The sequence below is a fragment of the Papilio polytes genome, unplaced genomic scaffold, assembly GCF_000836215.1.
Source record: "Papilio polytes unplaced genomic scaffold, Ppol_1.0 DF824069.1, whole genome shotgun sequence".
In the NCBI taxonomy this organism is placed as follows: domain Eukaryota; kingdom Metazoa; phylum Arthropoda; class Insecta; order Lepidoptera; family Papilionidae; genus Papilio; species Papilio polytes.
In genome coordinates, this window is record NW_013525135.1 from 1,990,824 (window position 1) to 2,003,974 (window position 13,151).

At 34.4% G+C, this 13,151-nt stretch overlaps 2 protein-coding genes across 3 annotated transcripts; one reads left to right on the forward strand and one right to left on the reverse strand.

Moving 5' to 3' along the window:
* Nucleotides 1-2,108: 2,108 nt before the first annotated feature.
* LOC106100214 (arrestin homolog) lies at nt 2,109-4,170 on the reverse strand. Its single transcript, XM_013278994.1, has 6 exons — nt 3,905-4,170; nt 3,614-3,820; nt 3,408-3,539; nt 2,981-3,332; nt 2,700-2,894; nt 2,109-2,617 (listed from the first exon to the last, which is right to left on the reverse strand). The coding sequence occupies exons 1-6, from the start codon at nt 4,091-4,093 to the stop codon at nt 2,469-2,471; spliced, it is 1,224 nt and encodes a 407-aa protein (XP_013134448.1). The 5' UTR covers nt 4,094-4,170; the 3' UTR covers nt 2,109-2,468.
* A 230-nt stretch (nt 4,171-4,400) lies between these two features.
* Nucleotides 4,401-12,472, forward strand: LOC106100215 (peroxisomal targeting signal 2 receptor). 2 transcript variants are annotated; one of them, XM_013278996.1, is made up of 8 exons: nt 4,401-4,567; nt 5,394-5,607; nt 8,202-8,384; nt 8,822-9,007; nt 9,575-9,692; nt 10,155-10,239; nt 10,870-11,071; nt 11,707-12,472. In XM_013278996.1, exons 2-7 carry the CDS (start codon nt 5,407-5,409, stop codon nt 11,033-11,035), a joined length of 939 nt encoding a protein of 312 aa, XP_013134450.1. In that variant the 5' UTR covers nt 4,401-4,567; nt 5,394-5,406; the 3' UTR covers nt 11,036-11,071; nt 11,707-12,472. The 2 variants fall into 2 exon arrangements, with proteins under 2 accessions (XP_013134450.1, XP_013134449.1); XM_013278995.1 differs by having other exon boundaries at nt 10,870-11,056.
* Nucleotides 12,473-13,151: the final 679 nt, after the last annotated feature.

The following is a 13,151-nucleotide window of genomic DNA, read 5'->3' on the forward strand; positions in this document are numbered from 1 at the left end:
TATCGAAGTGCATTGTCCAAAACAAGTTTGACCGCTTTTTACCTTTGGGAAGATAATTTTTTCGCAATGGCAATAACCGTTACGTTCACATAAACAAAAATATTGTCAAATTATGTTTTAGGTAGTAGGGAAAGGTATCCATAGCTACACAGCCATCGCTTTAGAAAACGTTATCAGTGCCCGTTAATTCAGTTTTTAAGTAGTCACAATTGATACTAAAATTCGATGTTTTCGTTATTAGTACTTATTGCAACTTTTCGTCAGAACGGGACAGTGGCTCAAAACTAGGTTAGTTACTCATTAAAAAAATATCATGTCATAATTGCAGCTGACAAAATTTTGCGTAAATACATTTGCCGAAATAAAATAATTGAACGCAAGCAACCGTTGGTTTATTTTTATAATCAAAACGTTTTGTTACTTAAGCATTCGTACTTGATTGAGTTGTCAAATTACAACCTACTTTTAGTTTAACGATTAAGTAAATATTTTTTAGGTTAGAAAAATGGCCATGGGAAGTTGCGCCGAATTAAAAAATTGCAACAGATGAAATGGCTTATTTCAAAATACTTCAGGATAGTTATTTAGAAATATAAAAGAAATTATTATTTTTGTTCCGTTTTACGCACGATTTCATTAAACTATTGACGCTTAGCTTAACTTGCGTTTACGTGTAAACTGAAACGTCCATAAATTTGTATAAAACCATCTATCAATTACGTTACCTTAATTTAATATTATAGACGTTTTTCATGGTGATGTAGTTAAGGGTCCATAATTGTTGTCCTTATAAGATGACCTATTGTTATTTAAAGCAGCCACGCGCCTGAGATAAAAAAATACCGCAAGGGTGAACTCGTCGGAGAAATCTTTTGTAATATAACAATAAAGATGCTGTTTATTTTATATTTCATATTTCATCGCCTCTAAAGAGAGAACATTATAAGGTTTTAAAGTAATTTTGAGGGTCTAGCGTTATTAGTGTTTATGGAAGAGATTGTTTCGTATTTATGTGTAATCCTATCGTATGATATACTAAATATAATTGTTTCAATAATGAAGGTAAACCATATACAAATAGTACTAATTGTAAATATTTACTTAAAGCTTAATGTCTCGGCATATTTTAAGTAATCCGAGGGCAATTTATAATCTCCGATTCTATATTTTTGTCACCTCCCAACAAAATCATTTACAATTATTCGTTATAAATAATATTGAAAACCAATTATTTCATTACTACCAAAATGAGAAAATACTGTAATAACATAATGAACATAATAAATTTAATTAAGAAAGAATAAGGATGTCCACCCTAAGGAATTAGATTCGCAAACCCAGTGTGACCAGTTTATATTTGTGGGAACTATGTCCATATCAATTTTCATCCGATGGTTAAAGGAACAATCGACTCTTACTCGATTCATTTTTATTCGAAGCGCCCCATTCTTGCACTTGTTATAGTATAAAAAGGGTTTATAGGCAGAATTGTAAAGTATATTAGGACATTTTTAATATTTACATTTAAATTCTGCTGCTTATATGTAAAACATTATTAGTAAATTTAAAAAGGTGATGAGAGAACGAAGATAAGATCCTCTATTCTTAAAGTAAGAAATTCATTACAGGTTTTGTCTTAGTAAATCTAAATTTATATGGTTTTGACAAGAAAAAAAGCTGTTTACTTTATAATGTTTAAGTTTTAAATTATGTATGGAGATACTTTATTTTATGGCTTTTATTAAAGTGGACAGATATTGTAGTTATGTTTTACATTAAATTTTAAATTACTCGTAACTTTTTAAACCTTCCAAGTATTATTAATTGTGAGTAGCCCTAGCAAGTGTTGTTATAAAGAAGGGTTTGTTAAGAAACTACCGGGCAACAAACCCTTTTCTAATTCATCAAGCTCAATAGGGTATGCAAATAAGGTCATGACTTCTGATGCATTTTGCATCTTTGAAAATTGTCAGTAATGCACTAGCTGTTGCAGAGGTCACTTCAAATTAAAATTAGAATTAGTGAATTCGTAGTTTTGAATCGTATAGTAAAGCAAGAGGTACATTTTGTGAAAAACAATAAAAGACAGTAAATCTGGTGAAGAATATTTTAATTAATTTGTTAATTTTGACTACAGGATACGGATATAAGGTAAGATACACTGTTATTTCATTTTAGCTGGTTATATAATTTTATGTATAACTACCGAATAAGCATAACTATATGTTGATTATGATTTTTAAACATTTCAGTAATATATTTGAAATAATTGATTGATTAACTTGGTTAAAATAAGGCTGAATGGTTGACTACTCGATTAACATGTTCTTTATAATTAAAATATTCTATGGGTCCTAATAAAGTAATGGAATGGGTATGTTTCGTGGTCACGTCGCTTGCTTGATTACATTTTTTTGGGTTTTTGATGAGTTTTTTTTCGTTTTTTTTTGTGTTTTATGGTTTTTTGTTTATTCTGGCTCGTTCATCCTGAGGCGGGCGAAGTCCTCGAAGACAATGTTGTCTTCTTCCTCGTTGGTGTAGAGCGAGTTCTCATAGCGATGGCGCTCAATGGATTGCATCTTCTTCATGGCGTTGAAGCGCTGGCGTTCAACAGTGCCTAACAATTAAGAGGTGTAAAGTTTTTAAAATGTTCTATTAATTGTAAGCACAAGAACAATATAACTCTGTATTGCTCATACCTTCAGCGGGGTGCAGAAGCTTGAATGGTACATCAGTAACCAGTTCGCCGCCAAGAGTTCCGCAGTTCAGCTTGACGCGGACGGAGTACGAAACAACGATACCAATAGCATCAGCTGGGCATTTGCCTTCGCATACAAGGGTCGAGCTGGCCAAGTTGACGTCATCCTCCTTCAGGTGTCCGTCCAGAGCGACTCCTGTAGAAACATGTTCATTATCATATCGAGTTCCTTTGTTGTGAATTATTTAAAAAGCGAGATTTTAGATAGATATGAATACTAACCGCGGACGTCCTTGTTGCTGCGAGCCAATGGAACGAGGTAGAAAGTCTTGGACAAGCTGGCTCCAGGTGTAACGGGGCATCCCTCGCGGCTTTCTAGGGAGGCAACGTGGCGGCTGAACTGCGAGTTGATCATGGTGATTTCGACGTGCTGCACAACCATGCATCGGATGTTGCGGACGGATTTGCGGGAGTTGTTCGAGACGATCAGGTTGGCGGCGATCTTCTCTCCATGGTAGTAGATTTCCTTGTCCAGAGTGACCTCAAGGCTGATCTTTCCGTTGCTGAATGTGAAGCCCTTGCTGACGAGGGAGCTAGGAAGGCGGCGTCCACGAGATGCAGGAGCATGTTGCAGCTGTAAAGAACAGTAATAGGTTAAATAAATTCTATTGAAATGTGTATGTTGGATTGTAGATTTTGATGGTATTACCTTCTTGATGGCAAGAGTAACAGAGCTCCTCTTGTGGCTCTTCTGGTCCTCACTTTCAGCAACGTAGGTGCGAACACAGTATTCAACGCCCATAGGCTTGCCCTGGTCTTCCTCAGATGGTTGGAGTGTTACCTAGGGAAAATGCTTGTCAGTTAGAAAATGTATTGTGTATAGATGATACACAAAAAAAATTATAATGTGCATACAGAGCTTGGTGACATCTCAGGGAAGTTGAAGGTGAAGGGGAAGGCGTTTGGTCCAAGTTTCTTGAGCAGTTTCTCTTGAACAGGTGTTAATTCCATTTTGGAATTGATCATGGGTACCACTTGGTCCTGGCCAATCACCATTTCCTTGGAAAACTTCACTCCCATAACTTCATCTTCCTCCCTACCGAATCGGTAGGTAGTGACGAGCTAAACAGAGAGAGCAAATAGTTTAATGATCAAGCCATTAACCACCGTTAACTTAAATTCTTTTTATCACTTCACTGAATTTACCTGGCTGTAAACTTTCCTTCCTTTCAGATATTCCGTGTCGACAACCACAACTCCATCGATCGGATCGCAGTAATCCACATGATCAATGAAGTCGCGCTTGCCAAGGTAAACCGTAACCTTTCCATTTGGAGTAGTTTTCTTAAAAACTTTGACCGCGACCACGAGGACTAAAGATAGGAAGTCAAGCATTTTGCTTGTTTTATTTTACTGGAATAGGACAACTGAAATATGGTTGGACGTTTGATTTCTTCAATAGAAGTGATGGTTCGAGACCCTCACCAGAAATGCTGACAACCGAAGTATACTGCGCTTTTATAGGCAGACATGTGAGGTTTCCTGCAGAATTAAGTAATGTTCTAATAGGATTTGTGTCGTGGGAGTACAAATTGGATTAAAATCGCGTGACGCATTTTCGCTTTAATTGAATCGATAATTTTGTATCGATATTTGAGACTCGTCGAAAAGATAAGTATAGTAACACTGAATGACGTTTTGTTTTGACAATTACGTGAAAATTGGACTATAGGTTAGAATTAGGATATAGGAAAAGAGATAAAATTAATAAAAATAATTATATGGTGCCGTTTTTCAACAAGATTCTAATAAGTTTCGGATATAAGGGTGCTTCTTAGCAAGAAATGTAATTTTGGATCCGACCGAAAAGTTAGTATTTTAACATTTAAACCACTACAATTACTTTGTTATAATTACTTTATTGTCGTTTTCGTAGCCGGCAGCTAGAAACAATGTTTTTAATCAATTCAAGCCGTAAACAATAGTATGTAATGTATACAAAGACAAAGTGTATGTAAAAAAGCCAAATTGTCTTATTAGAAAAAATGACCTTAAATAAAAAGTAGTTTTTTTTTATGTTTACGGTGATTAAAGTGCAGTTTAATATTCATATTAAAGTAAACTCGAATGTAGTATTTTAAAATGCACTCAATATACATGCGATGAGAACAGTATTCTGTTTTTCATACTAAGTTTATTAATATAAACAAAAACTGATTGGATTTTGGTCAACCTGGTTTTTGCTCTAATAATATTATTCTTCGTAATGCAAATGCAATATTTTCGATATGAAAAGAATGATATTATTAATCTATGTTATATAAAATGTATTTCAAGAAAATGACTAATCACTTAAAGGATCCATTACTGAGAACTTTAAAATTGAATTTAGCATTTAAATACAGTATGGATGGATTGTGTGAAAGAGGATATGCTTAAGAAAGGAGTGGATTCAGATATGACAGCTGATATTGATGTATGGAAGAGCAGCACATACTGTGCCGACCCTTCGTAAGGGATAAGGGCAAGTGGATGATGATTTCCATACAACAAAAAATATTTCATCAATGCTACTTATGTTTTTGTTATATAAGGCTTTAACATCAGGGTCTATAATTCTTTTTTAATAAGGTACTAGCCACCTGTCTTAGTAAGATTATTTAGTCATATTAAATAACTTTAATTTACTTTACAGCTATACTCTCAGTATGCCGACCTTCCTGACACAAGGCAGGCATGGCTACAGTGTGCGGTTCTCTCGTAGACGGCCTGACTCAATAGCGGTAGCTACCAGCCAGTACTATGGTTTGGCTGGTGGTGGAACATTGTTCTTCCTTGAATTGGCACCGGATGGTAACACTCTGTTAGAAGTACAGAAATTGGAGTGGAGCGATGGACTGTTTGATGTGGTTAGTAGTGTTTAATTTTTAAATTGTCAATAGCTAACACATATTAACAAATTAGCTTAGTTGTTTTAGTGTTTCATAGCAGATTTTGCTGTCTATAGGAGAATTAATAGATTCATATTAATATTATTAATGTGAATGTTTAGATGGATGTTTGTTACTATGTATGTCCAAAATGGATTTACAGATATTATAGTACTAGCTTATGCCTGCAACTCCATCCATGTGAAATAAAAAAAAAAACAATAGTAAGTAGCCTATTCTTCCAGACTGTATTCTACATCTATGCCAAATTTCATCCAGATTTGTTCAGCCGTTTTGGCTGTGAACTCTAATATACATCCATCTATCTAAACTTTCGCATTTTTAATATTAGTAAGATGTTATGTTAGTGTTTTCTGGATTTATTTTGGAATCCACATGTTTCAGCTAATCTTTCATTATTACAATACTAGCTGTTCCCGTGCGGCTTCATCTGCATGAAATTGTGTTTTTTTTTGTTTACATTTGTCAAATTATCAATAGCAAATGTCAAAATGTCATGACATGACCTTGGCAATCTTACTTCCTGGATGTTGGTAGCAACTCATGGTCTTGATCCCACATTTGAAAATGAAAATGAAAAATGTTTATTTAAATCCAACAATCATGTATACACGGAGTAGTAAAATACAGTTTATGGATACAGTAGATTTTTTTTTTTTTTTTTATTATATTGACCAGTACCCTCGCACTAGGCGCAGCCTGTGTCGCGAGGGTCCTGATCTTAAGATTAAACAAACGATCGTTAGACGGCAACAAATTAATTAATAGTTACACTTATATTTACGTGCCATTTCTTTTAAAAATATAGTTTTAAATTTTTATACAGAAGAATGAAATAAAATAGCTACAACAATAGAAAACTTAACATACTCTTTTAAGAATACCTTCTGTGTCCTCGTACGTTAATTTTAACAACCATGATTTTAATTTTATTTTTGCTTTGTATATTGTGTCCAGCTTAATATCACATTTTTCTAGGATTATATTATAAATATACGGGCCTATGAAGTGCATAAAACGTCGAGCAAATGAAGAATTAACCCTCGGTATAGGCAACTTAACAACTTAACATTAGAGTTTTTATTCAAAATATTTACCCCCTAAGTTTAATGGCGTGAAAATATATACCCTAAAGTGTGACGTAAGTGTATAGCTTTTTATTAATAAAAGAATTATTAAAACAACATGCTGTAATTGCTGACATCTTAGGCAACAAAGAAGTGTGTGTTTACGCTTTATTATAATAGTATAGGTGGTATAAATACCACTATGTCATAAACTGTACAACTTTCTTTAACAAGTTTTTATATGATTTAAGATAAGAATATTGTCATATTTTATTACTTCTAACATTGTGCCAAAAATAGTGTATACAAATTGCTGTGATTTCTGGAAATTTCTATTTTACATAACCTGGTGTAAATGTAGCATAGTTGAGTGATAGGACAAGACCTGTGAAGCCTTATTTGCTCTGTTACGTGTGCATACCTTACATCAGCGTATAAGAGGCTTATTTATTTCTTTGCGTGTACATAACAGAAATTATTTACAACAATTACCAAGAAAATAGTTACATCGATGCAATTTATTGGATTAACAGATTGGCAGGTGCACTATGATTGGTTTAGTTTTATACTTGCAAATATGATTTATTGTCAGTCATATATGAAAATATCGGATTTTGTTCCCTTATCTGACAGTGACGTCATTTTTAAGCTAACTCTATCAGCCAGTGGTGGGACAGGCCCCTTAATCTTATAAATATGCGCCTATTATTTTATGACGTTACGAAGTATTGAATTTTATTTGCTCTGCTAAAAATGCAATAGTCTAAACAGCCGAATACCGAGACGACATTCAGATAAGAAACAGTGTCTTGTATTAAAATATTACACTTGAAATCTTTCACTTTGTAAGCGACGCTGACGAAGCGGAGTTGCCATTCGTTTCAGTAATAAGCCTAAGCCTGTTATGGTGTATCTTTAAACTATCACTATTTAACCTCAGGTTGGATTTCCGCCAAGCGCATTATTTTAATACCTGCCAGTCACGGCTTCATATGCGCGGACATTTTTGTTACTTAGGAACCAAAGACTCTTATAGACAAGGCATAGTGAACAACATTTTTTCACTGGTACTTTCCCTGTAAGGTATTACATCAGTTGTCAATTTTAGTATGTTACCTAGACTATTCTATAACAAAGGATATCTGACATAATACCTTTCAGAGAAAGTACCAGAGATAAAATTTTGTTCAGTATGCCTTGTCGATATATTTTAAACGACTTTGCTTAGGAATAACATCAGTTTTTGATAACTTTGTCGCGTGAAGAAAAAAATATATACCTATACTACTCACAGATAAATTACCTCTCTAACGGTAAAAGAATTTTTACAATCGGCCCAGTAGTTTCCGAGTTATTTCAATACATACTAAAATCCAAAAATACTAATTTTTCCGATTTGTAATATTAGTAGAGATAAAAGAGATTTAAATGGAGAGAAAATGTAGAAGATATTATATAAATATTTAATAACTCTTTGTATTGTAGGCATGGTCAGGTAATAGTGACGGTGTGGCGGCGTGTGGTGCTGGCGACGGTACCGTGGTGATCTGGCGCACCGGATGCGCGGCCGCACTCCGCGTGCTGAAGGGTCACCGCAGCGAAGTCTGCTCTGTTGATTGGCCCCGCTCCCATATCCTGAGTGGTAGCTGGGATACTACTGTTAAACTGGTGAGAATTAGCTCTCTGTCGCTTATGTCATGTCCCTAACTTAAGGTAGGCTCCGAGCTCGTAAGTGGGCTGGTGATGTTGCAGCTTATGTATAGTGTATTTTAGTTTACGGAGGGAATTAGAGGAATCTGGGCGGCACAAAAAGGACGCATCTTTCTCTCACGGGAAAGACATTAGCCACTAGGAATTAGTTATAGGGATGTACACTTAGATCTTACTAATATTATAAATGTGAACGTTTAAATGGATGGATGTTTGTTAGAGTTTGTAACCTAAACTGCTGAACAGATCTCGATGAAATTTGGCATAGATGTTCAGAACAGTCTGGAAGAATACATGGGTTACTCATTTTTATTTTTTTTATTCTACGTGGACGGAGTCACGGGCGAAACTATAAAGCATCTTTAATGCTAATGTTGAAACATTGACAATTGTAGTGGGATCCGGAGACGGAAGCATGTATCAGCACGTTCGCGGGTCACTCTCAGCTGGTGTACACTGCGGCGTCATCCCCGCACTCAGTGGCAACTTTCGCTTCTGTATCGGGCGACGGACATCTCAAGATCTGGACGTGCCTGGAGCCTGTGAGACCTGCAGCTGTTGTGAAGGCTCATGATGCTGAGGTATCTAACAATTATTATTCTAACTCTTTGATACACTTGTGACAGTATACAGCATTCTTTGACACATAATAATAATAAATTAATTTATTGAACAATCGCCTCGCCGCTTAAATGTTGTTTACAATCTGATACACATTTTAATGGAATGTTGAGTTTAAGTGTGGCTTTATTTATATAATTAAATGTCGTTTCAGTGTTCGGCTGTTTAATAATACTTTACGAATGTTAGGATCGATGGATAGATGTTTGTTGTTTGTATACATATCTTCAAAGTGGCTTGAAGATTTCGATGAAATTTTCCACAGATGGATGTTTATTAAGTTTTTTTTAGTTCCACGCCGTCATAGTCGTTCTTAACGCTTAATTCGAGAGTTTTTTGTATAAAAAAAAAAGAATAATTATTCGTTCGTCACTCTGAACACTATCGAATTTTAAAAAGTACTAAAGATAGGACTTACAGATCCCAATAATCGATCCTTAATATTAACTCGATATTTTTTTTATTAAAAAAGTGGAAAATTATATATCAAAAGTATCTTTTTTTGATTATATTTTTATTACTTGCAGGTGCTGTCGTGCGACTGGAGCCGCACGGAGAGCCACGCGCTGGTGACGGCGGGCTCGGACGGGCTGGTGCGCGGCTGGGACCTGAGACGACTTACCTCACCCATGTTCACTCTCAAAGGTAATACATATAATGAAATTGAAATGTTCGTTATATCAAAATAAAAATGTAGATTTCAGGAAAATGTAACGAAAATCACAGTTTTTATACATGTCTATCTGTTTGTCCGAAAAGTGTGTTTGTGTAATATTTCTACAATCTTGAATTGCAGCTTTTGATAATTTATTTCCATAAGCATTACTAGTAAGACATGTCGCCTAATAAAAAAAAAAATAGGTAATTAGGTAAATTTATCAAGGTCAATTGAATTCATAGAATCATCTCTCCTATTTGGATCAGAAGTTCAATAATTATTACATACTAGTTTTCGACTGAGATTCCGCGTGGTATTAAAAAAGTAGCATATATCTTCTTCCAGATTCTCCACATCTGTACCAAATTTCATCAACATTCTGTAATTTAAGCTACAAACTTATATATATGTATATATGATATTTAGAGGTACTTTTATTTAAAATGCAGGTTGTGAGTGCGCAGTGCGCAGAGTGCAGTTCTCTCCGCACACACCGTCGGTGATCGCGGCCGTGTCATACGACTTTACTACAAGGTAACTTGGACCTATTTTGCTGTATTTATTTAAATTTTATCTATACTATTATAATAAAGCGTAAACACACACTTCTTTGTTGCCTAAGATGTCAGCAATTACAGCATATTTTTGAATAATCCTTTTTTTAATAAAAAGCCCTACACTTACGTCATGCTTTAGGCTATATATTTTCACGCCATTAAATTTAGGGGGTAAATATTTTGGATAAAAACCCTAATGCGGGAAAGAGACCTTCAGTTGCTGCCAACATCATGAAAGATTGCTAAGGTTTGTCATGTCATGTCATTTTGACATTTGCTATTAATAATATGACAAAGGTAAACAATAAAATAAAATTTTCATAATTACATGCGCATGAAGCTGCACGGAAGCAGCTAGTTCGATATAAAAATCGCAATAGTTGTCTAAAAAAATGTTCATTTCAAAGCTTCGCTTCGATCTAATAGAACATATCGACCGTGTATCCGTAACATGTATGTACAACGTATTTATAAATAAACTCCGTTTTATCCTCATTGACTTCTTAATATTCCTCAATTTTTTCTATTACATCTTCCTGTCATAAAAATTCCATATTAAAAGAAGTATGTCATTGGAATTGTACATATATGGTTGTCGTTATTTCAGGATATGGGACTTGAAGCGCGGCTGCGAGCCGCTGGAGACGATCCGGCACCACTCGGAGTTCACGTACGGCCTGGACTGGAACTCGCTGCGGCCGCACCAGCTCGCTGACTGCGGCTGGGACTCGCTCGTGCACGTCTTCACGCCGCGCTCGCTGCCCGCGCTCTGAGCTCTGAGCTCGGGGCCTCTAGTCAGTACACGCTCCGTACTCACCACTACTATAGTCATACAAACACTATACCCATGACAGTACAGATGGATTGTGGATATTTATCACTAGCTGTTGCTCACGGCTTCGCCCGCGTGAAATTAAAAAATAATAAAAACATATAGCCTATGTTACTAAATTACCATTCGAATGGTGAAAGATTTTTTAATTTCTGCCTGGTTTTTACGTGAATCGAATACGGACAAAAATATAAATCTTTCTTCTTTATAATATTAATATAATGTTTTCGTGACGTCATCACGAAATTACTATTAAATATGTAATCTAAGTCTCATACCAAATTACTTGACGATATTACGAATTAGTCATCTATTATTCAAATATTCGTGATAGACCCTCCAGTCAGAACCTATTAAAAACCTCAATTCCGTGCCAAATATTTTTATTATGAAAAGGATGGGATAACAAAGTAATGCGGAGTTAATAGAAAGTGAATGGATATTTTGTTGTACATAGTTTTCTGTCCATTTAGAGCTTTTTTTTCTTATAAATACCTGGGTGGTCTTTAATATATTTTGACACACAAATAATTTCTTTGTTCCATCTTTAAAATTATAAGTTTTATATCCTGCTCGAAGGACCAAAAACATTAATGTTAGTTTCTTTTTCAGGTTTATTCTCTGCGAAATCGGTTAGTGTTTATAGAAGGCTGTGCAGCTCATTGAGTGCCAAATGAGACGAATTATTGGGAATAGTGACGCTTATCGCCTTCACATAGAGGTCAGTATCGCGCGCGGTACTAAACAGGGATTACTACGACTCGCTATTTTAAATGTATAAACTTGTATCGTATATTGGAACTTTTAGTATGTCTTGTAAATATCATTTATGTAAATTAGGAACAAAAAGACTAAATTATCGCAAGACTGTTGTGATTGTGGATTTGGCAGCCAATTTAACTGTTTGCAACTATCGAGTAGTGCGCCACCATAGAAGCTCAGAATCAAAGCGAGACTAAACAGTCTTGCGATAGTTTAGTCAATGTGCGTTTTAAATGTCCCATTTTAATTGTCAATGACTCCTATGTAGACTATCGTAAGTTACAATTTTGCGATTTACTTTTTTTTTTATTTCTAATGCTAAATTCTGTGTAAATTTAAATGTAACGTAATTATTAATTACCTATCGTATATTATGTTGCATTGCATCGTATTAAAATGTCCTCTTGCTTTTGCGTTTCACATAAAAATTAAAGCCATCGAAGTATTATAGTTTGTCTAAATAAGATAGATTAGTTTGACAATTCATTTTAAATTTAGTAGGGACGGGTTATGTAAAATCAGTTATGAAACTTATCGATTAGCGATTTTTATTCTTATAGAAGTTGGATTCGATAGATTAATAGCTTATAACTTATGAATTAAAAAAAAAAACAGTTTTCACAAATATATAATGACCATAACAAATAATGAGAGTAAATAAATGTTTATTACTACTACAGTCGTACGTTAATTGGATTTCGTTATTATTTCTGTCATCGCTAAATTCTCTACACTGTAATCAATACTAGAATTGTCCTATAAATTAGTTAATAAGAAAATAATAATTTTAGTTGAGTTCTATAATTATTTAAACCGAATATCGATAGTTCATAATAGTTCGCTAGGCGAGTTTGTTCGTCACTACGATACCTGTCTATTAAGTACGGCATTTTCCTTCATACAAATTGAATTCAATACTTCATATACGTCATTTATCAAACTGATTTATCTTATTTAGACAAACTATAGTGAATTTCTGTCAGGCACTATTGCTGTCTCTGTCAGTTTCAAAGAGATAGACAGAGATAGCATTATACATAGAATCGCCGTAATATACTAAAGTTGATCGTAATAATTTTACTCTGGTATTTTTAAGGTTAGGTAAAGGTTGTATAATTTTTTTTTATTATCTTTATTGAAATGTATAATCATTGTGATATGCTTCTTAATTTATAGGAACGCTTGTAAATAAAATTGAACCTTATATAAAGGGTTAAAATTTATTTTGCATTGAAGACTTGAAAAATTCTTTGCCCTTTTGACTTTTATTGAAGTTTTTTGTTGCCAGTATTAAA

What these genes read in the sequence shown, in the direction of transcription:
- LOC106100214 (XM_013278994.1), bottom strand. Translation starts at nt 4,093, where the DNA reads ATGCTTGACTTCCTATCTTTAGTCCTCGTGGTCGCGGTCAAAGTTTTT. An exon ending in GAAGGAAAGTTTACAGCCAG is followed by an intron (nt 3,821 to 3,904) that starts GTAAATTCAGTG and finishes CTCTCTGTTTAG; the next exon opens with CTCGTCACTACCTACCGATT. An exon ending in CTGAGATGTCACCAAGCTCT is followed by an intron (nt 3,540 to 3,613) that starts GTATGCACATTA and finishes CATTTTCCCTAG; the next exon opens with GTAACACTCCAACCATCTGA.
- LOC106100215 (XM_013278996.1), top strand. Translation starts at nt 5,407, where the DNA reads ATGCCGACCTTCCTGACACAAGGCAGGCATGGCTACAGTGTGCGGTTC. An exon ending in GCGATGGACTGTTTGATGTG is followed by an intron (nt 5,608 to 8,201) that starts GTTAGTAGTGTT and finishes TTTGTATTGTAG; the next exon opens with GCATGGTCAGGTAATAGTGA. An exon ending in TGAAGGCTCATGATGCTGAG is followed by an intron (nt 9,008 to 9,574) that starts GTATCTAACAAT and finishes TATTACTTGCAG; the next exon opens with GTGCTGTCGTGCGACTGGAG.